The sequence below is a fragment of the Lagopus leucura genome, unplaced genomic scaffold (assembly GCF_019238085.1).
Source record: "Lagopus leucura isolate 7727_CA_CO unplaced genomic scaffold, USGS_WTPT01 Super-Scaffold_100015, whole genome shotgun sequence".
In the NCBI taxonomy this organism is placed as follows: Eukaryota; Metazoa; Chordata; class Aves; order Galliformes; family Phasianidae; genus Lagopus; species Lagopus leucura.
Window position 1 is genome coordinate 7,804,695 of NW_024962269.1, and position 23,922 is coordinate 7,828,616.

At 40.0% G+C, this 23,922-nt stretch overlaps 1 protein-coding gene across 2 annotated transcripts in view; it reads left to right on the plus strand.

The window, feature by feature from the left end:
• The window catches only part of GALK2 (galactokinase 2), a 48,997-nt gene extending 35,828 nt beyond the window's left edge, over window positions 1-13,169 (plus strand). Inside the window, exons 9-11 of one of the 2 annotated variants that reach the window (XM_042875978.1) lie at window positions 4,066-4,267; window positions 10,713-10,847; window positions 11,215-13,169. In XM_042875978.1, coding sequence (XP_042731912.1) covers window positions 4,066-4,267; window positions 10,713-10,847; window positions 11,215-11,227 — 350 coding nt within the window. In that variant the 3' untranslated portion in view covers window positions 11,228-13,169. Of the gene's footprint in view, window positions 1-4,065; window positions 4,268-10,712 lie in introns of both variants that reach the window. The other variant, XM_042875976.1, reaches the window with a different exon arrangement.
• Window positions 13,170-23,922: the final 10,753 nt, after the last annotated feature.

Below are 23,922 nucleotides of genomic sequence, written 5' to 3' on the forward strand. Positions count from 1 at the left end.
GTTAGTGACAGTGACTGCAGGTGAAGTGTGCTAAAAACTTTACAATTGGGCTTATTTTGACTTCTTGTGTTTATGTTCCCTTAGCTACATGTGTTCCAATCCATAAACAACATAGCTCACCTTCACTTCAGTCCACAAGAAATGTTTTTTAGGTGTGCAGCTGATATCGTACAAAATAAATCAATCTCTATATTGTCTCTTCTGAAAGAGACAAAAAGGACCCCAAGATTCTGATTGTGCCAGCATGCCTAGGTCTAAAATCAAACAGCTCTCTGTTGCATGGCAGTGAGCAACACAGAAAGCAGCAGAGAGAAAATACATGGTGATTTTCAACAAACAGCTTTTGACAGCCTGTTTCTAGTCAGAGGCTGGATCCCTCGCTGATACAAATCTCCATCAGTGCAAATGGTGCTACATCATTTTAAACAAATAAAACATGAGAACTGGATACTGCAGAGATCCTTTTATGGGAGAAGCATTACTCTAGACATGTGCTGGACAATTGCTCTCATGCCAGCGTGGCATAATGTCACTGCAGCAGGGATTTTACATTCCTCTCCATTCACAGGAGAAATGGGTATCAGAGGGCAAGTCAGGCCTCAGGTGGGACAAACATTTCTGCAGGCTGCCCTTCCACTGTTAGGAGAGTGAGCTGAGGATGTCTGCACCCCTCATTTGGAAATTAAGTGGAGAAACCAGGACATTATACTTTTCTGTATTAGGAAAATGTATGTATATTTTTAGTTAGGTTAAGTACCTGATTTCCATAAACAATAATAGATTTAAGGACCCAAATGCTTTTAAGAATCTGGCACTGGTTCCCTAAATCCTGCTTTTTGGCTGTCCTTTGAGCCCAAGAAGACAAGATCTTATAAGCCAGTCCTGCGTAACACTGCATGCTTTACTTCTAGGGCTTCAGTTTCTCTTCTGCATAGGCCCTGCAGGCCTAGCTCAGATATAAACTAATCATTTTTGCATACTTAAGTTTTCTTTTAACCGTGACAAAATGTGACTTAGGAGATTTATTTTAATTGTAAAAGATGTGGTACTTTTCCCATGAAGCACACAGATTCTGATCAGCTCCCGCACCCTTCTAAAATCATGGGTTCCACAGCTCCTTGGCATGGCCTATCAATTCGCTTAGGTGGGTCTGACGTACAGGCAGTGATGCAAGCAAGAAGATTCAAATATAGATGTAATTTCTGGAAATAATGTGTGTTGTGCTATCTTTTATTATATGGAGATGGTTTGTTGGACTGTCCATCCAAACAGAAGAGATCCAGAGTTTCTCTATTACCAGAAGCATTTGGTGTTGATAGCTGAAAATATGCGAATTGTTTCATTGCTTTAGAATAGGACTTGCAGAGAACAGAGGTGTTTGCTGTCCTGAAGAAAGTTCTACCTGAACAGCAAGTATTCTGCCAGAGAGAAAAGCAAACTATACTAAACCTGTTCCAAACACAAACATTGTTTTCTGAAATAAAACGCTGTCTGTAAACAACCATCAGCTAACATAACGATAGCAGACTTTACCCAATACTAATTCTGTAAATCTCCACAAAGGACAAGTCTGAAAATAGCACACAGCCACTCTTTCTCATTTGAGAACCGCTTGCCAGGATTGCGCTGGCACTGAGAGAAAGCCAGTGTCGAGGCAGCAACTTCTCCCCTACACCCACTGAGTCTCCCCCTCGCCCAGGACGCAGCTCAGACCTCCGGCACACCGCCAGCACACGGTGCCCACTGCAGCTCCAATTCGTAACATGACCAGCACAACACAGCCGCAGAGATTTTAAAGGTAATCTGGCCAGTAGAACATTGCTCTACCAAAGGGTGGTCTCGGAATCAATCACAGCTTTTGGCAAGTCTCTTGCCTTACAATTGAAAACAGACACGTTTTCAGTTCATTCTTTGGGTTACTACTGTTCAATGGTGATTTACAAGAGAGTGTGAGCTATGGCAATCTCTCACGCAACTTTAGATATTCCCTAAATGAATGCACATTTAGAAATCTCCTTGCTCTAAAACAATGGCTTATAAGAAAAGCATATTTAAAGAGACACCATCCTTAAAAAATGCCAAGCAGCCTTTCTCTAACAGAGCAAACACCAAGGCATGCCCCACAGAACACAGCGCGAGTAACTCCAGCAGTAACAAAGCACAGTGGGGCGAAACACACCTCTGAGCAGGAAAAGAGAACACACCTTTCCCCTGTGATACTCACAAGAAGACGTTTCCTGGGGCACCCAATTTTGTCGTTTTTGTTCCATTCTGTTCATGCTGAGAAATGCAGTTGGAGGCCTGCTCAAAAGGCAGCATCAGAGCGTTTCTCAGTAGCAGGCTGTATTGAGTTACAAAATACATAGCACTAGAAGCATTATGACCAGTAGCAGAAAACTCCTGTGTCCAATATTTCTCCATCATTTTAGACTATTTATGTCCCTCTCAGCACTGTATTTTCAGCATTTACAGTTGTGAATTACACTTACTCTGGAAAGATAAAAAGATGTTATACAGACACTGTTAAGTTTTAGTAAGGGATGCAATCTGGAGAGCACATATGAAAGTCTTCACACTGGACAGAATATTATTTTCAGTCTATCAAGGAAGACTTGAGTGTACAATTGCAAATGTTGATTGCTGCAATCACTGAAGTGGTTCCGGAATGACTGTCTCCACAGAACAGCCCAACAGGAACTGCATGTGTCCAGGTCAGAAGGCAAGTTCCAAATCTAGGGCTTGTTTGTCTCTGTTTGCCCTTTTTCCTCTGCTGGAGTGTTTCATCAGCCATCTTAAACAGTGAGAGGCACCAGAAACCAATAGCAGGAAAGGGTCTTTGTTCTGGACGAGAACTGACATGTAGAACCAAACTGAGGGATACTCTGAGGTGCTTGAGCTACAGTGATGAAACATACTACAGCCGGTGTTCCAAGTAAAGACTTACGTTCACTTACCTAGTACTTACAACCCCAAAAGCTCAAGTAAAGCAATTTTATCATCAGTTGTCATACATGCTTCTGTAATACTTCTTCAATAGCAGTTACAAGTCCATGGTATTAAAATAAACAGAAAGGTACTGAGTGAGGAAAAATAATGACCTACAACAGCCTAACCCTCCTCTAAGTCACAGCAGTTTGATGGGCTTTTAACCACAGACATTCCCTTTACTGCGCCCCACTGTCCAGGCTTGGCAGGGGTCCCTGCCTCGATGGCCACACAGGTTTGAGCTCCCTCCCACCCATCCCAGAGGAACTGCTCCATTTTTCATGGCATGATTACAAAATGTTAGCCGAAGTCTTTGCACCAGCCTTTGATCTTAGGTCAGTGCTAAGAGGGACTTGTTTGGACCTCTCTTTTTATGTCTACACAGGCAGCACTGACACTGGACACTGGTAACATACCAAAAATAAACCCTCAAAATCAAACTGAAAGCACCTGCTTCTTTCAGCATACCATTAACACAGTATTATCTGCAGTCGAGGTGAGACTGCACTGTGGAAATTAGAGAGGGTTTCCTTACCTAGGCACCAGGAAGAATGAATAATGCCATTTCAATTAGTCTCAGTAAAAAAAGGGAAAGGGAAAGGGAAAGGGAAAGGGAAAGGGAAAGGGAAAGGGAAAGGGAAAGGGAAAGGGAAAGGGAAAGGTCTGGCTGCACTGTTAAATAATTGATGCAGTCTAGGGCTGGAGAAGTTGCACACAGTGCCCAGGGCAGCAGGTTCAGGCAGCCCGCAGGGCACCAGGCACTCTCCAGTGCTCTTGTAACTCCTCTATAGTTTGAATCTCATATTTTTCAAATGACACTCTTTCTGATAAGTGCATAAAGTCATAAAACTAGAAAAATACACACATCATATTTTGATGAAATCTAAATACCACATTATTTGGGCTTTTAAAGATGTGGGTGAGGTTTTGGCAGAAGCTTTTGGCAGAGTTTCAGCACAGAGTGTTCGATTATGAAATATTAATTCTAAAAATAATTCTTTTACTGTGTTTTTATATTTCATTATTCCTTTCCTAGTAAAAATTGATAACTGTGGTGCTTCGTATTTTCATTCTGTTTAGTTTCCACCTTCAAGTTACACCAGCGTGCAAAGCATGTGTATAGCGAAGCTGCCAGAGTGCTGGAATTTAAGAAGATATGCAGCGAAGCACCTGACAATGCAATCCAGCTGCTGGGAGAATTAATGAACCAGAGCTATATCAGCTGCAAGGAAATGTATGAATGCAGCTGTCCTGAACTGGATCGGCTGGTAGACATCTGCCTGTAAGTTCTGACCACAAGGAAGAGTAATCCCTTGTTGAGAATATTGTTTGAAATGATGAGAAAAGATGACGTTGTTGGCTATTGCAATTTTAAAATGAAAGTATTCTTGTCTCTTATTACAAAATTAATCTCCTGCAGGGACATTACATGGTCAATTGTTTCCCTACTGACATCTGTGTAATACTTTCAGATGAAAGCTGCAGTTTATGGCTTTATTACAGATTTTGCTTTTGGATTGATTCATCATCACAAGTGCTATGTTAGAATGTGTTAGCTATTCTTTTTTAACTTGTAGAAGTCATAACTGGTTTTCTTTAAGCATCGTCTTAGTTGCTTTATTTGAACTCTCTCTCTTTTCAATATTACTTAACCATTTCAGAACTGTCACCATGGGACTTCTAGAGCATAAGTTAACTGTTAGGTTGCTTTGAAATCGTAATGATAACTTGTTAGATGCTACTGCATCTTTTCCTTTTTACTTGAAAAGACATCTTAACTAGTGCACCAGATAGGTTGGAAAGTGGCTGGCCATTTAAATGATGAGCATGCTTACCAATGCAGTGGCTGGCACAGCTTCACCTAAGCCTTCACACTCTTCAGCCTCCCTGCCCCAGCCTCATTCATTTACTGCATTCCCTAACTCAGTTTGGCCGCAGTAAAACCAGACCTCTCAACTCTAAAATGCATTCCCTGTCATTTGCCCCTTCTCTTCTCTCTTTACTCCTCCCCAAGAAGCAGGCCATTATTTTCATAATTCTACAGTCACATCTGGTATAATCATGTGTTAACAGAGAAAGTAAAAATGAATACTTAGTACTCACATTTGATATGGTATTTCGTCCACACCACAGCAACAGCACAAAAGGATGCACACACTTCAGTTAATTCCCTTTTTTTCTGGTATGTTTAATCACACGACAGACAACTTATGCTAACTTTGATCTAAATTCAGTGAAAAGAAAAGAAATCAGTGGTTGGTAATCACTTTAACAGGGGCATACGGGAATAAATAGCTGCCCAGCAAAGCCATCTCCCTGCTACTTTATCCCTGCCATTGCTCCAGCCAGCTCTCCCAGCTGCTGCTCTCATTCATTTCATCACAGACCGTGGAGATACCACCTCTATACTTCTGCTCACCTTTTACTTTTCCTGTTCTCCATGGAGAAGGGCACACATAGTTTGGGAAACTCTGCCCTAAGACAGAGCATTAAGAGGTTACTGCCATTCCAGGAAATGTAGTGTGCCGTAAGTGTTTGCAAGCCTGAGGTCAAGGAATGTTGTTTCCCTGTTGTGCAGAATTAGAGACTATAAAAGTATCCTATCTTTTCTCCAAATCTCTAAATCTGCGAGAAAACAGAATCTGCTTCAGTTCAACATCAATAAAAGGAACACCTTACCATTTAAAAATGAAGGTTACAAAAGCACTTGCTTACCAGCAATTAATTATATATAACTAATACTCATCAGTCTGGCTTATAATGAAAATGGGAATTTTACAAAGAGGCAACATGCCATATACATTCTTACTGTTATAGCCATACACATTTATTAAGCTGTAATACCCATTTACCAGGTTTGTAAATTGATACAGTATGATACTGATGATTATTTAATACATCAGGTTAGTCTCATTAATTTGGCAGACAAAACGGAAAGCCAAAAAACCACAAACTTAAAAACCAAATGCAAGACTTTTGGACATTCACAGATTGTTTTGCATGTGGGATGCATATGCTGTTTTGTGATAAAACACAGAAGTCCTGATAGCCATTGGACAGTCTGGTAGTAATTTAACAACATAATTTTTGTTCCTTCTCTCGGGAGCCATTCCTGTATGCAGCGCACAGGCCGTGTTCAATCTGTTACATCACACAGCAGTCACATAACAGAATGAGCTCCCACAGTCCCTCCGTTAGTGAGGCAGTTGCAGCATGGCTGTCCCAGCCACTCAGGGAGGGCGTCTCCACAGTCGGCTGGAGACATGAATCGTGCTCTGCGGAGTTATGGAAAAGCATGGGCTGCAAAGTCCAGATCTGGTACCAGCCATCAGCAGCCTGTTCTGTGACTCCACCGACAGAGGAAAAGCCTTACAAATGAACCCCTGTGTTATTGTTAGTTACAGTAACTTCCCAATAGTGATTTCTTGGTCAGCAGTACCGGATAGCTGAGCTCTGCAGATGTAACCAGCCACATCAGGTGCCTTCACTAAGGTGTTCTAATAGGGCAGGTTCTCAGAAATGCTGAGAGAAAACTACCATTTCAAGTAGGTATAAACTAACAAGTTCTACACCACAGCACGGGGTTACCTGTGCTATATGGAATAGGCCAATACTGATGTTTGGAGCAGTGTACAGCAGAACGAATCCCAGTACAGGGATGGAAATTCTGTTTCTCATTTGTGCTGAGCTCTGTGCTTTCACAACTCTGCAGCCTAGCTTGAGTGTTGTGCCACTAGCTTGTAGGCAGCAGCACTGACAGCCACAGAACCAAAAGGAAAGGCGCACGCAGTCAGGATTTCACTAAATTGAATTGAAATTAATCAGACCGTTTCGGTTCCATGGACCAAAATATAAATAGCAAAGAAAAAAGTGACGTGTGTGCCCATGTTACATCAGATTTCTAACTTATCAACAGAAGTGCCCATGGCTAGTGTGATGGGCATAGCTGCGTGCCACAGCAGAGTGCCATTAAATAAAAAATGATTTCTAACTGGTATTTTTTAAATGATTGCAACTGGTTTTTATTATATTCATTGCAAAAACCAAATAAATTATTAGTTTATTCTTTACAGTCTTATCCATCGTGGATAGTCCTTAAGAAATACCTCCTTTCTTAGAAGTTCAGTACTCAATAATGACTTTCTGATTAGAGTTGTAAAAGCATATAGCTATTGTAGATGCACGCAGCTTAAGCCAGCATGTCATTTTTAAAACTATTGGGAAAAAAGCTCAATTTTTCTCAAGTTGTGCATTAAAAAATGAAGGCATGTAAAATCTCTAGTCACTCTAGGAAACCTTGGCTGATGTGACTACAGGAATGGCCTGCAACTACATAAATTACATTCTTTACTTCAAATGATATACAGCTGCCCTGTAACTTTAAAAAGCCCTTCCAAAAATACATTCCACAGAATTGCCCAAGTCTACTGCTGCTCTCTCCTTACAAGGTTTAAACTGTAAGAATAATCTGCATATCCAGATGTTTTCTGTTTTGCCCAGATCTTTATGTTTTACTGTACAACATCTGCCAAGAAGGAAAGGGATCCATACTTGCTGTGGTTTGTAGTGCTGAAAAGCGTAACCGCCAGTGGGTCAGTATTTTATTCTTCGTGAAGACAGAAGATTTGTACTTTGTCTAACCTCTCTCGTGCTATTAATAGCTGTTTTACCTGTTGGCCTTTTAAAACACAGGTGGTTTACTAAACAGTTAAGGGACAAAAAGCTGAAACTGAGCTCGCAAATTCCTTAGGTGCTTTCTCCCGGACTGTTTGAATACTGGAAATAACTTTCAGTCCCCTATTCTCCATCTTTTGGAGGTATAAAAGCTGATAATTTTTGTTACCTGCCACGCCTCTTCCAGTGGAAGATGGCCAAATCCTCTATGATCACTTTTTAAATGGTACAGTTCTTAGGTTATATCCAGGTGCATTATTTTCTTAAGTCTGGAGCTATGATACAATTTGAAAGATCAACTAACAAAAAAACCCAACATGTTTGCAGCACTTTCAGAGACAAAAAAAAACCAACAGAACTTAAAGATGTTGTTCAAATGCACACTGAGCTACAAAACAAGTACACACCACATCACCCCTAAATTAATACTGAAATCCCATCGCGTTAACTCCATGCTTTCTAAATAGCTGGTTCACAAATGCGAGCATTTTGAATTAACAACATTGCTCAGTGTTTTTCAGCTCTCCCAACAGAACTGTTTTTAAAATGAGTTACTTCTGTGTTCTACCTATTGCTGCTATATCCCAAACTGTGTGACTTCCATTCTTATTCATCTCGCATTTGCTGTAGCATTTGTTTTCACTCTCATATGCACACAGTTCTCTCTTTAATCAGTGAGCACTGGAGCAAGGTAGATGAACTCTTCAAGAAGCAAAGGACTCAGCTGAGTGCCCCCAACACCGGATGACTGACATCCATGGCCTTTCTTTACGTGCTTCTTCTCACTCCCCACTACTTGTCCTTGTGACTGCCCTATAGTCCAGGCAGTGCATTGGGTACTTTCCCACATCTTAAATCCACATCACCCTCTGTGTGGGTGAGTGCTCCATCCACAAGATTATTGTTGGAAGAGTCACTGTTTGCTCTTACTGCTCCTTTCTTCATAAATGCATACTTTAAATGCTGGTGCACAAGAAAAGAATGTGCGGCTATGAATCCTGCTTTACCAGCAGAGCCTAACACAGGACTGAGCTGAGCGAGACTCAGTGGAAGAGGCAGTTTCAGACTTCATTTTCTCACGTTTGGCACAGGTGATTCCCGTGCACTGCTCCCCAGTGTGCAGAATCAGATGCTGACCTCTGCTCATCCCAGGTGCCCGACATCCAGGTATCAGAGTGCCGAGCCCCTCAGCGTTACGCCCTCAGCATCAGATCACATCGCATTTGAAACCGGTAGCCACAGTATTTTGAAACACAGTGACTTCAGCTCTGAAACAGGCGTATTTTCTGCCTACATAATGCTTTATTTCAACTGAGTATTTTAAAATGACTCAGTAAAAATGAGGCATGATCATGACCACAGAGAATTATGAAATCAATGAAAGGTTCAGAACAATTCTGAAGGGATTTCAGTTGCCCACCAAAATAAAAGCCAGACACCATCTGAAATACAACGTTCTGACTGAGGTAACAGACAGAATGAATACAGACAGCTGATTTACCGCTTTGAAAAGAGGATTGGGCTTTACAAAGTCAATGGGAATTTCCCTATTGATTGCAATTGAGACTGGATTGGATCCTGCTCATTTTAGGAGGTTGCTCCATGGACCATAAACTACAAAAAATTGCATCAGAGAATGAGCGGCTTACAGGAATAATAAGAAAAATAAAACACCAACAGGAAATAAAGAAGGAACATAAAATCGAGTCAATATGCAGGGTGGCACCACACAGACACACTGAAGAAAGTGTTTCTATTCAGGAAGATATGTAAGCATGTTTAGAATGAAACACATATGCAAGTACTTGCTTGAAATATGACCTAAACTTCTACTAACCCAGCAGTATACCACATTCATTTAACATAAAACACACATACAAAAAATCAGTACAGCCTATTTGGAATGAGCTGTCATTTTCTAATACATTGTTCACATGATGCTCACTCTCCTAAAACCAATTCTAGGGCCAGGAAGGCTCACAAAAGCATGGATCTTAGAATCGTATCACAAGTACTTGTTTGCAAATCAGATTAGACCTCCCATGAGAATAAAGATTTTGAATGAGTTTTCTGAACCATCCTGTTCTGACTGTGTTAGAAACGTCCCAAAGGCCATGTGGTATTTTCCTACTTTTTTTGAATCTAACTAAAAATAAGCAGCACAGGTCAGCAAACTAACGAAAGTAATTAGTCTAAATTCTAATGAGGTGGCATCTGAATGTTGCACAGTGATGGCACGGGATTTGCTGCAGGACATTTCTAGCAGGCTTGTATGAGGCTGGGAATGGTTTATATTTCCAGTGTTTTATTTGTCATTGTTCCCTCTCTTCATCCTCCTTATTAAGGACATTTTTCTTCTCCTTTTTGACAATATATTCTTATTTTACCTTTACTGCTGTAAATCTGTTAAGTTCACGTGGTTCCTCTAAAGATGGATACCTATCCCAGTCCTTTCAGCTTTGACAGATGTGTGACTCTGCGTATGACTTCTGAGGAGTTTCTGAACTCTCCTTTTCTTGACTGGCCCTCTCAGTCATTCTGCGGAAGAAGCCTGTGAATCTTCAGCATGTTTTAGTTCTGTCCTGGAAGAATAGAGCTATTTGTCTTTGCCACATTAGAAAATGGCTTGCATGCCTACATCCTGTGCAATTAGCTTGTGAACCCTCTTTTGTTATTTTTGTCATGTATTTCTGTTTTCACTTCTGATGCCTTATGAATTTTGCTAGCAAAATCCCTTTTTCTTCCCCTGCTTTCTTCATCTCAGCTATGCTGTGATCCTTAGAACAGCTGATGTTGAAGCATTGCAAAAGAGGATGACTCAGAACTGACAGAAATGACTACATTGCAGTTTAAAGGGTTAGAATTTTTTTGTCCAAAATGGTAATTACAGATTGCTGGACTATCATGTGCAACCAAGTGAACTTAAGCAAGTCAGACGACACTGATGTATTTTTTGAGTGCAGCATTCACTAATTTTCTATAGGAATTTTATATGTGACAAATTGCCCCCTTCTGGTCTATTTTTCATTATTTTTCCTATTATTTTGTTTTAGGCAATTCGGGGCCGTCGGGTCACGTCTGACTGGAGCTGGATGGGGCGGCTGCACTGTGTCAATGGTGCCTACTGACAAGCTGAATACTTTCCTAAAAAATGTTAAAAAAGCTTATTACCAAAATGATGGCCAAAGGTTAGCGCTGGAGAATAATGGTCTCTTTGCTACCAAACCTGGAAGAGGAGCTTTGGTTTTTGTTGAGGCCTAAAGAACATAAAAATTGTAAAGAAACTATGTAGAGCATTTATAACTGGCAGGACTTCCCCCGCCACAATAAATGAAAGCCTTTTCTGGGTTTTATTATGAGTAGTTGCTATTATCAGAATATATTTCTGAAGAAGGAATTAATCAGGAACACTGATTACAAAATCTATTTTTCCCAATATTAAAATATTTTCAGTGTAAATGCTAATTTACCAAAATCTATTGACACACTGTAATTGAAAAAGTGATGATTGTTTATTACAACGGATCTTTTCTTTTTCTTTTTCTGCCATAAAAGCAAGACCAAGTAGAGCACTAAACTGTTCTCCTGAAGGGCAGGAGCCTTGCCATGTGTGCTTACATCAGGGGCCAGATGTTGTTTCTGGAATCCTATGAAAACGGAAGATCAACCTGATGAATTAAGAACAACAAAAACGGATGGGCCTTGCTGCACATGCCATGTTTCATGCTAGTCTCAGATACAATTATTAGTCTTGCAATTAATGACAATATTGGAAGGGAACCTGCGGGCCACGTAAAACATTGGGAACACTTTATGTTAAGCAGGAAACCTTAACTTCTAGCTATCGTTCTTCTGTACCTCGGCGTAAGGGTGACTGATGAATGTTTCAGCGAGAATGCTGTCTGTGACCCATCCAACAAGACAGCACGCTCGCCTTACCAAATCAGTGAACAAAGCACAAAGTAAAGGTTGGCTGTGAGTTGTCCAAGTACCACACGCTCATTGTTCAGTCCTAGCTGCGTTTACAAGGTCGATGAATTTGCATTTTCAAGCTGTGGAGGATTAAATACAGCCACAAACTGCACTTTCCTTCAATTCATGCTGTGCCTAAAGAAGCTCCTGACAGGCTCCAGGTTGCAATCACAAATCACTGGAAGCGTAATACCCACAGTTCATTGCCCTTCTCAGTAGGAGAAATTAAATGGTCACACAGAGAGGTGATGTACATTGAGATCTACCTCTGCTTCCAACCAGAAGATCAGCTTCCTGTGCCCTGTTTCACAGCACACTAACTGGCACTTCTCTGCTGTCTACAATGAAAATGCTGAAGTTTTGCTCATGTCGTAACCCTTTCAGCCATAAAAGTCATAACATGTGCATATTTTTATGATGCTAAGCACATGTGAATGTCCAGAAGTCTGTATCATATTAGAGATCTCTCAAAAGAGATCATCTGTACATTACCCACACTAAGTCAGGCCAAAAATGAATTCTTAGAGGCTACTAATTCTGTGAGAGGACTCTGCCAAATTTGAGCACAGCAGATGAACAAGAGCCAACGCAGACAGCCAGATCTTTTCAGGAATCTCAAGGGGACATGTAATGGCAATAGTATCACTAAAGAAGATTTTTGTATTCTGACAACCAGGAAGAGTGGAACAGAGAACGCTGTAGATCAAGCAAATCAAGCACTTGAGAGAAAAAGACAGGGTCTGGGCACAAAGGGAAGAAATGAAGAGATGGGATTTAGAGGGAAGACAGTTAAAAGGATGCAGTTGAGAAGAGGAAGGCAAGGGATAAGGGAGACAGTAAAGAACAGGAGCTAGAATTACAGAAAGGTTTACTCTCTAAACATTGCTAACACTATCAATGGAAATGTAATATCTTGTAGTCCGTTTGTAATGTACAGCAGATGTGCTGTGCTTGCAACCAAAGCTGTAAACGTAAGACTCCAAAAATGAAATAACTGTTGGTAAACATCTTCAAGAAATTCCAAGTTAACAGAGAGATTTCGAGGAAAAATAAAGCCATGGCTTTACGACCACCTGTCTTAATAAATACCATCCTTCGTTTGAGTGAGTTCCTCCTCATTATCCTCTCATGGAAACGGCGTACAACGCAGTGCATACCAATTCATTCAGTAATGCACTTGAATTGAGCTTCAGCTGTATTAATGGAAGCTCTAACCACTGTATGAGAAGAACAAAGATATTTTAGATTCTTTTCTATTTCTTGAGAATGTCACACACTGTCATGGTAGCTTCCCAAAAACATGTGGGCAAGTTTATGGGCTGCAGTGCATTTCTGTGAATTGTATAAATTATATTCTCATTTAAACAATTCTTAAACAAAGAAGAGGAAAGCAGAAAACTGGCACAATGTAAAAGAGTAAAAAACGAACCTTCTAAACTTCTGATTCATTTCTTTCCTTTCTCTTTTAATTGCTTCAATGTTTTTACCAGAATTTTGCTGTAATCTGCAATTAATAAAAACAATTTTTAAACAAAAAATTGAATGAATCCATGTCTGTTTTATGGTTATTTGCTTTTAAAACCTTTGAATGCTTTTTTAAAAATATAATTGTTTTACAAGAAAAAAAGAGCGTAAGAATGAAACGTCAACGATGCGTAAAGTAAGCAGCAAGAACTTTGGTAGCTTTTCTCAGAGCAAAGCAAAACAATTTCAAATGAGAATTTCTGCACATAAAGCAGCAACAACTGAGCATGTTAAGGCTTTCCAGATCTGTACTTTAAATCACTTTTTCTACCTATATCTCTTTTGCAGTTAAAAATAAAATTATATAAAATAATACCACTTAAAAATAAAAAATAACACCTGGAAAACAGATAAAATCCAGCATCAGAGAACGGATGTAGAGGTGACTCATACTACTAGCACAAGCCATGATTATCACTGGAGTGTGATTTCTTTTATTGTAACGTCTGACTGTAATCCATTCAATCGTGAGTTTAATCTTACTGTGCAGTAAATGGGCCCTAAGCCTTTCCAAAAAGAATTTGGAATAGAGACACTGTCAAACATCCAACTGCAGCAACACTGCCTGGTGCCATATTAATACTCTGTATTATCTTAATCCCATTGACATGTACTTCTTCATCTCAGCATTTGCTGACTCCATTATCTTGTATGTAGGGATCTTCATACCTATGTGACCTCAAATAGAAGAGTAACTTTGCTGTCCTTGATGATGACTTGATGGGAGTGGATCACGACTGTCTATTTGACATTAGCTCCCTGGGACTTGCTCTGTACACAAACGCATAAAACTAGCTTAGAAAGTAATATAAAGCAATTATTTGCATAACACCTTCAGGAACATTAGTTTCTAAATGAACACGATCTGAATGTCAGCTTCCACGTTAGTAATTGCTGTGCACTTACTCTATAATCCTCTGAAATCCCTGAGTCCATGTGCCCCTTTCATAACATCTTGAGAGATCAGAGCAACTGCTGTGCTACAATTTCAGTCAAAAGAAGGTTTGTGTTTTCAGCTAACTTAGAAGTTGTTTGTGTGCTCAGGCCCAACCAGACACAGCCATACACGCACTGAACAATATTCACAAGACCTTGTTCTAAAAAGAGACACCATGCCACGCAAAACATTCCTGTTGTGGAAGGACTGAAGTAGTTCTTCCTGATTCTTGGGACTATTGTGCTTCAGCAAGAGGAAGGAGCTCTATGAAATAACTTAATGCTGCAGCAACAGCATGAAAGCCAGAGCAGGAAAGCTTAACGTCACTAAACCCATGAGTCTTACAGCATGTTAGATTTTAAATGCTAATTTTGAGAGGGGAGCCTTGCTGTGGACAAGTCACTTGTTCACACTGTGGCTGCAGTGCAGAAAGCAGGATGAGGGGATATGAAACTGGCTGAGAAGTGCTCCCTGTAAGCACTGCCAATCAGTACTGCTGTCGCATACGCACTACTGCAGCTCTTCCAGCCCCGCTAGGCTTTCTGCTGCATAAAAACCACATAAATGGAATATATTTATATATATATATTAATAATATATATTAACACAAAAATATCACATAAATGGAAGGCAAAAGTTGAATGGCATTCTTGATCATCTGTCTTATAATTTGCCCTCTGGTTTGGAACTTGCATCAAAACTAGTTAACAGGATTCTGCAAGACACCACATCACAGCCTGTGATAACAGCACCGCAATTACTAAGGAAAGGAATCTTCCACCGCCCTATCAGCAGTACCTCACACCTCTGCAAGCTGTCTCACATGACTGCACTGCTCATTCTAAGATGGGAGGACCGTGCTGTAAATGATACCCTGGGAACTGGTGCTCTCAGGGCAGATTTTTTTCCCCTCAGGTCGTCCACTCCTACCAGGAAGGCCCGTAAAGGAACGTTTCCTGGAACCCTTTGGTCTCTGCAACACTGAGTTCAGCAGAACCTGGCTTCGACCCCAGCCCATCTGCCCTAGCAACCAGTTCATTCTGTAGGGTAACACAGAGCATGAGCTTACAAGTAAGACTGCCTTACCCAGAATCTCATATACTGTTAAGGAACGCATTCCAAATTTATGGTATGTGAAAGATTACTAATGGAAAAACTGCAAAAGAGTGCGGAAAAAAACAACAAAAAGAGTGAGAAGACACTAAGAAGCTTTCAGAATTAACAGACAAATAAAACGTTTGAAATCCATTTCCAGTGGCAGTGGTTCATGCAGAAGCAACAAACTAGATGAGGATTTATACTAAAGCATTTGGTATATTTATTGGATTTTAACTCCAATGCATTTAGAGAATTGCTATTGTCTCCTAAGCTCTACTCCGTTGGCCAAAATCACACATTAATATTAAAAGAAGAAAGAAATTCTCTCCCCACAAAAGCATGCCTTTCTGCACTTGGCACACAAGGCTCAAATAACTCAATAAAGATTAGATGTACTTCAAACTGAAGCACACTAGTGCCCAAGCAGCTGTCTTCTTTCCAACCAAGCTGCGTGTGATTTGGGATGGGAGTAGAATATGCTCTATTAGCCAACGACCAAGCCAAATGTGGTGGTTTTTTTTTTTTAAACCCAAATTCATTTTTCAAGTAACACTGAAGCAGGTTTGTGTGAAACTCTTATTGCAGTACCCAATAATTACGGAAGGCCTTCTTTTTGCCAGATTTCATATAATGGAGGATTTTTTTAATGTTTGGGTTTTTGTGTATTTTTAATTTTCCAGCTTCTTACCTGTCCCTTACACGTCATACACATATCTAAGGTTGGCTGAGCTGCTCTGAATTCAAAGGGGATTTTTTGTGTGTCTTTCCACCGATTAAACAGCAATAGCAATAGAATTTAATAATTAAATGCTGAAGAGTTTTCCATTGTTTTTCTCCCAGTGAACATCCATCCTTTGTTGTAACCATTCCCTTCTTGTCCAGGCATCTGTCTTAATTCTTCACTGTACAAAGGTCTTAGGAGACCCTATCCCTGAGGAAGGATTCAGAGAGCCACTTTTAAGCAGCAACAGCAGCTGCAGAAATATATATATATTTTGAAGGTCTAAACCTCACTTTACGATATTAAAAACATTCAACTCTAATTTTCATAGCTGACTTACAAGGTCAAACAAGAAACAGAAGCTAAAGTCAGACCCCAAAGAGTGTAGAAAGGCCTCTGCAGAACTTCTGCCTGAAAAAGTTAATGCTCCACAGTTGAATCATGAACTTAATCAGAGCCAAATACTACGAATGGAAATATTGGGGAACAAAGAGTTAATGATCAATGGAGACATACCTCCTGAGCTGCTTTAAGTCTGTTATAGGCAGGCCTACACCCTGTAAAGATATATTCAGTTACATTCCTGTGTAATTCTGTGTAGAGCACATCCAAGTGTAGCAGCAGCAGAACAGATGATGCGCTTTCACAAGACCTTCCCTATTTTATTTTATTTTTTTCCATTTCAGAAGGCCTTCTGAGAGAATGAGAGGAAGCCTGGGCCTTTTGTTTCTGAAGATCTATAATCTGATGATGGCCAATGGGGAGAGAGTGGGGCACTGTCAGAACTGATTTTCAATACTTCCTCTAGAGGGAATAGGATGGCCAGTGTAAGCGGCTTCAGAAGTCAGACTTACAGGCCTCTCACTATTGTTGCTGAAAAATTCCACTATTTATTGTCTTGCCTGAAATTCATAAAATATTCAACTTCCTTGACTATGAGATTTCAGGGTGCTGCCCTCCAAAGCCACTTTGTGGTGAGTCCTTGTTAGGGGCACAGATCAAATGGCCGAGCTCAGCCTCAAAGGCTGAGAAAGCAGGAGGAGGACCACCGAGCCAGCAGCTCCACATGGCCGGACAGGCAGGGCTGGGACTTGCTGGGGACTATTGGAAAAGCAGTTCTGAAGCTGCTTCTCTGACTCACAGGCTGCCTGAATACTCTATCCGAAATTCTTTTCCACCACAGAACTGTCCATGCTACGAAAATAATTTGTTGCATAGTTAGTCACAATAAATTAAAATTTCATGTCTGAAGATGAATTCTATGACCTGTGTCAGCTGGGTAAACACAACTTCACAGACAGAAAAACAATGATTTGTGAGATTTATTAGTGTTACACAAAACTAGTGCACAAGAGGCCTTGCACAACCAGCTCTTGGCAGCCTCCTTTCTCCATGTGCTGAATGAGTGCACCCAACAAGAAAAGTCTCTTCAGATCCTCTGAACAGGGCAAAATCAAACTGTGAGGCCAGTGCCAAGAGATGCACGTGGACATAACTGCAGCACACTTGAGTCGGTGGACGTGAGATGGCTGTACACATCCTGTGCTGCTGCTCCATCACTAACAAAAAGGCAGCGATTTTGTAAGCTTTTTCATGTAAGCCTAAGGGGCTTCATTAACAGAATCCGAATCTCAACTATCAGCTTTAGCTCCCCTAATGAGATCGTTTTTTCCCCCTATGTAGGTGGTCTTTCATTTCTTAAATGCAATTAGCATACAGTTGTTGCCTGATGTTTTTATTTATTTTTGAAAGTGCCGACTACTGGACTTAGTTTCATAGTTCTAATGTTTCCAGAACTGACTTTTGTGCTCCACAGCCTATTTTCAGGAAACATGTTGTAAGAGGAATGATATTTGGAACTCTACTTTTATGGTTGCAAACACTTCTCCGGTTTGGGTTTTGGTTTTTTTTTTTTCCTTTTTCTTTAGTTCTTTTTTTTTTTTTTTTTTACTCCCTTTGTTTGTTCATTAGGGGCCACTTTTAATTCCTAGATGTGTTTTTTGGAGGTAAGTTCTTTCCTTTGAAATCCATACCACTAAAACATAATGTTAAAAATACGTCTTTAGACAAAATACTGGACTTCTTTTCTGAGATTCTGTGCAGTGTTCTGAGTGGTGCACTGAACTTTGAGTATTTGTCCGTATTTAGATTTCCTCAAGACACTTGATGACATGTTCATTAGCTGCCTTCAGTTCGATACGGAGAGGCACTCAAGAACCTTTTGTTTAGCTGTAAAATGCATACGAGGTTTCAGACTTTTAATCAAACTGTGAAAAATTTCAACCTCCTGTGTTTTTTGGTGTTGGTTTTGTTCTTTTAAGAGAGACACAGAGGAGTGCTGCGTAGTGCTTTCAACTTTTAAGTTCTATTACAGTACTGCTTTCTGTGATTCATGAATTTATAACTCACACTCTCAAAAAGAAAATGGAACATTTTTGAAAATCGACATCAAGCATATTGCAAATTACAATAAACATGTCAGCAAATGTGGATATACTAACAGTTTATGGTGGCTAGCTTGCTAATTTATTCTTTTTACATAAATGGACAAATTATAACTGCCCATTGTGGTCACATTAAAGGGAGAATGGTGTGGAAATTTCTATTCTCAATCAACCCATAAAGAAGTGGACACAACTTATTTTTAGACATAATTTTGCTGCGAACAGTCACCTAAAATCTGCTGAGAAAAACAATCTGTTTCACAAGACATCTAAACTTCTCTTTTCATCCCATTAGTCAGCCTAATAACAAGTTTTACAATTTTTTCCTTGTAAAGTTTGTAAAAAGAATTTGACAAATATAAAAATAACACACTGAGAACTTGAAAAGAACTTTTCCAGTCTCCCATACGATGATTTGCTAAAGGCCATGAAGTTAAACTACTGTAACAGAGAAGCTGACACCTAAATTCATGGAAGTCCTGGGAATCGTCCTCTTGTAACAGAGGTCTGACAGCCTCCTTTAAGCTGTGATTTCCCTGCTCTGAACACTTGGTACCAAAAAGCAGTGGCAAACTGCACGCACACGTTGTGCACAAACAGCTCTACGTAGAGAACAGCAATGCTGAGAACTCTCAGCAGAAAGTATCTGGTGGGAACCGCAGCAAATTTTAACTGGATGTACAACTTTATAGACATCAGGAAAAATACAGAATCAATTAGGGAACCCCTAATTTTGAAAGGCTCTGAGTATCTGTACTACACAAAAGATAAATCCCCTCTATATGCAGAGAGATATGTCCAAATTCTGAATAGACTTTAAACTTCCCCAAGGTTTGTACATGTTTAGATCCAAAGCAGGCAGTTCAGTGCGATAACAGAACCGAGTCAATCCATAAACCTAGAATCAGCCACCACAGGAGCTCCATTACATTTTGTGAGGTTTGATTTGTGTTTCTCATTCAACCCCTTTCTCCCCAAAAAACAAGAAACATAAAACAAGTAAGCTGAACTGCAGTCTTACTGAAGACACTTCAATACTTATTTTAGGTTAAAGGAATAATAAGATGAACATCAAATCTTTTTGTTGTATTTCTAAGGTTCTCTCTTTCAGGCAAAACACTTGCCGAGACCGTCTGCATTACTGTGGTCTGCCTCAGTCTAGAAAAGAGAAAACCATCTCAGCTGTTGTGAGCATACCAGAAAAAGAAACGAAATAAAAGGGTGAGATTTTAGAAACGCATTCTTCTCCTTCTTGCCCCAGCTGGTTTAAGCCAATTTGGCAGAAAGTTTTGAAGAAAGGTCTTAAAATGCTACATTCTGGGAGTCAAAAGGGATTTGGTCATTTGTAAGCTTTAGTACGATCAGTTCTGCCACTCACGGAATGTGAACCAGCATTATCTATTTTATGCTTTTTTAGACAGTAGGAGACCAAAGGACATCAGCCAGAAAGTCTGAAGAGAACATGGCTGCATTCTGAACCAATACAGGAAGACTAAAAATGAGAGGAAAAATCTGTCAAGCTTATTATCAAACTATCTGCAAATAATAGCAGAAGAGAAGAGAAAGTTCCACGTGTATATTAACAAATATTTCTGCTGAAAATATGCTGTTGAAAGAAACTCTAGTTTAAAGGAGTGCATCATTATACTGGCGCTGCCCATCAAAACAGGGACCAGAAACTGTGACAGAAACTGGTGATGTTCTTATCTCAGAGATTTTCTCTCCTAATTTGAAGCAGAAAAACTGCAGGCATGAGACCAAGTCTTCTGCATAGAACAGACACACCTGCAAGTCATCTTGAACTATTTTAAATCAGTGAAGCATTTTACACAAACCAATTTTAAAAAATAAAATACAAATCAAGGTGTATGATGGTTGTATTGAGAATACACACAGTAATTTCATTTTCAACTGCAGTTCAGCACATAAGAGATGTCCCCATCACCTGACTCGTTAATTCTCATGTGAAGCTGAAGTATTTTCCTTTCATGAACACTTGAAAGCCTTAAAATGCAACAGAAAGGAGAGCTAAATTAAGTAAGATACAACCTAGTATAAATACATTTAATAAAAGGGAAATCCAACATGAATGCAGCAGGATTCAAAGCCACCAGTAGTGTCATCTGTGCAACTTAAAGATTACATTTCTCTGACTTCGTCGTTTTTAAAAACAAACTGCGGCTAAAATTACTGCAACTAAGATCAGTAGAGAAAAATGCTCTCGTATTTCAGCTCATTTTCTCCAATTACACATCATGTTTTCTCTCTATGATCATCTATGTTCTGATGTTACCACTATGCAGATCACTGCTGTGTAGACCATTTTAATAACGTAGCTCATAAATATTAACGGAAACATGGCTTTTGTTAGTGAGCTACCCTCAGTGTGCTCCTTTTAGCATCAGAAGTAAATAAAGCAAACCTCTGTTACAGTTTCAGATTCCTTTAGCATATCATTTATATGTTCACAGTCCTCACTTATTTCTTCATCTGCCATATATTTCCTATCTTCAAGTAGATCTTTGCAAATTATGTCCTCTGCTAACAGAAATAGAAAGAACATACTGTTCCATTAACTGCCATATGTAGATACTGCTGTCCTCCTATTCTTCTGACATCCTTTTTGCTATTAGAGGATACGCATCATACTCTCTATGAAGTGTTCAGCAAACCCATTATCCCTTTAAGACACCAAAATGTATTTTCCATACTTTTTGTCCCCATCAAAAATTCTATACCAAAGAGATTTCACTGCCGATAATGAACCGGTTAATGCAAAATGGTGCTAAGTTACTACATTGCTGGAAACTACTGATCTGTCAATTCACCGGAAACAAGACGACATCTTACTAACGTCAGCAATAAAACACGGATCCCTAGCTCCATCTCGTCTGTTTTAGAGAAGTATTATTAATAATCCTAGACTGCTATGCTAAGGTGGCACAAGGTGGAGAGTAAATATCCAGTCTCACCAGACTGATGCCCTGCTCAGGTGCAAAAAGAGGCTGTAAAACATGGGTGTGTAAGTGTTCAGCTTTGGGCAGCTTGAACAGGAAGCTGCTAACGGGATTTTGACTGTGCACCCTGTAGAAACATTACACTTCATGTAATGCACACATATGCACATGTTTTCTAAGTGCAAAACTTACGTACTGCAAAGCTCCCTTTATCATTTTCTGTGGCAGAAATAAATAAGACGACTATTGGACCGAGTATGTAAGAAAGACATGCTGAATTTTTTTTGATAGTTTGGTGCCCTCATGTCCATTTAGGAAAGCTGCTAAGGAAGCCATATGCTTCTTGAAGAGCTCTAAAGCAACTCACAGTTTTACAGTAAATAGTCAGGCATCCATGAAGACAAAGCCAGATCTTAACTGGGCAAGTACGTCTTAGCCACAGGTTATAAAGCAGACACAGATGTACAAAACTATCAAGACAGGAAAACAAAAGTTTGGAAGAACAGTGAGAAAAGCTTTACATTTTTGCATAACAGGAAACCCACTGAACAAAATAAGAATTACAAATAACCACTAACATGCCCCATTTGCCTTAAAGAAATACAAAAGCTCCTAAAACGAGAAATAAAATCACCAAATGAATAGAACCACAAAGTGAAGAATTTTCTTTAAGAATGAAAACAAAACAAAAACCCACCAATTTCTCTTCAAACACAGCTACTCAGTACACAGAAAAGATGATGGAGAGCAGGACAAAGAACTGCCAAGCAAAAAGTGAAATGAAATTATCTCCCCCAGTTCTGATGTGCGCAGACAAATGCCATTCAAAAATGCTTTCCTGCAGTGACAGTTATGTCACAGGCCTTCAGAACAATTCATCTACCGCCAAGCAAACGTGCAAGAATGAGGTTCCAAAATCCTGAAAACTAGCAGAAGGAGAGGATGATGTACCAAGCACATCCATATCAGCTAATCTGAATTCTGAGAAAGACAATACAATGCTAATAGGAAGAAAGGTTACTTAACACTGAGATATGAGGTTTATGGGCATCTGCTCAAACATCCATGTCAGGATCTTGTGTATCAGTTTACTTTCTACCCCAGTAGTACACATTAGCAGTACAGATTACATAGAGTCATCCACCTTTTAAATGCTACTGCGCATAGCAGGGCTTGCAAGAGACTTGTGGAAAATGAGAAAAAGGACTGTGGGTAGTGAATGTGACATTTGGGCAACACATCTCAAATCTGGAGTTACTGGAAATTACTGTTTATTTTAACTTGTCCTTTTCTACATTATCACTGGAGATGCACTACTCCACTGCAGAAGCTCAATAATAATTTCAAAAGATGTCTGAGTTGTGGCAAAGCGAGGATTCCGGGACTGTGAATAAGGCACTGTACCCAAGTGCAGAGCTTCAAGGAGGTGTGAATGGAGCTCTAGCTAGGTCTAATCATCAGTGAAGAAAATCATTTTGATTGTCTGGACAACTCTCTCTATGGCCCATCAGTTAAGTCCACGTTCCTTCTGCAGAGATATGCACACTCTTTATGTCTCAGATTTAAAATCAAATGAGAACATAATTGAAAAGGCTTGGTTTTACAGACAGCTGAAACCAATAAGCACAGCAACATTTTAGCCCTCAGATATGAATTTAGGAAAGAAAATGAAGAAATTAGTCTCCAGACTCAAAGTGAGCACAATCTGAACCTTGTTCACAAAAAGGTGGCAGACCTGTGCTATCTGGGACATCTGTGTGCCACAGGAAAACCTCCCACCACTTGCAGAAGTGAAGAGCACGAGCAAAAATACTCCATTGGAACCATGCAGCAACAAGCAGATGGACAAGGGCCTGAAAGGCTGAGCCCAAGAATTCACCTGACATTTAAATCAGATTTTATTGGTGTGCAGTGTCTGTGAGGAACAAATACCCTCATAATGGGAGTAGGGAAGACTGGGAGCTCTGAAGGTGTACCAAGGCCAGAAGTTACACTGATTAAAATCAGGAGGGATTTCAAATCCTTGTGGTCTCTTGCAATAGAGTAAAAGAATAACCACTGTAAAGTACAATGCCAAAAGACTGGACAGGAGGAAAAACTAGAGAAAAATGCTGCCAAGCACCACAAAGACTCTCTCCTCCTACCTTGATCCCCAAAGGATCCTACTGTGTTGGTGCAAGTGAGACAGAGACAGACAGTGCACATACCAGCTCACTAGCCCAGCAAGAAGATGGAACACAGCCATGGAACAGCCACATCTCAGAATGTGGCCGAGCCCTGCAGCCTGAGATGGCAGCTGTGAGGTCTTTGTTGACAAGATTTCAGTACATGCTGAATGAATGCGTATCTGGCAGAAACAGAAAGGAGTGAAGCGTTACTGCTGATAATGCTCACTCCTTTACTGTAATGACCCAGGTCAGCAGCACTGTTATATAAGCACTGTCTGAGGCCACACTTACATTAATCTCAATGTTTGTTGAATTGTTAGCTCTATGTCTGATAACATCTCATTACAGCTGGATCTAAACAACCTGCACATCTGAAAGCTGATGTATTCTAAACTACACCACTAGATTTAATTAAAACACAGCTCCTTCCTACAACCTTTTC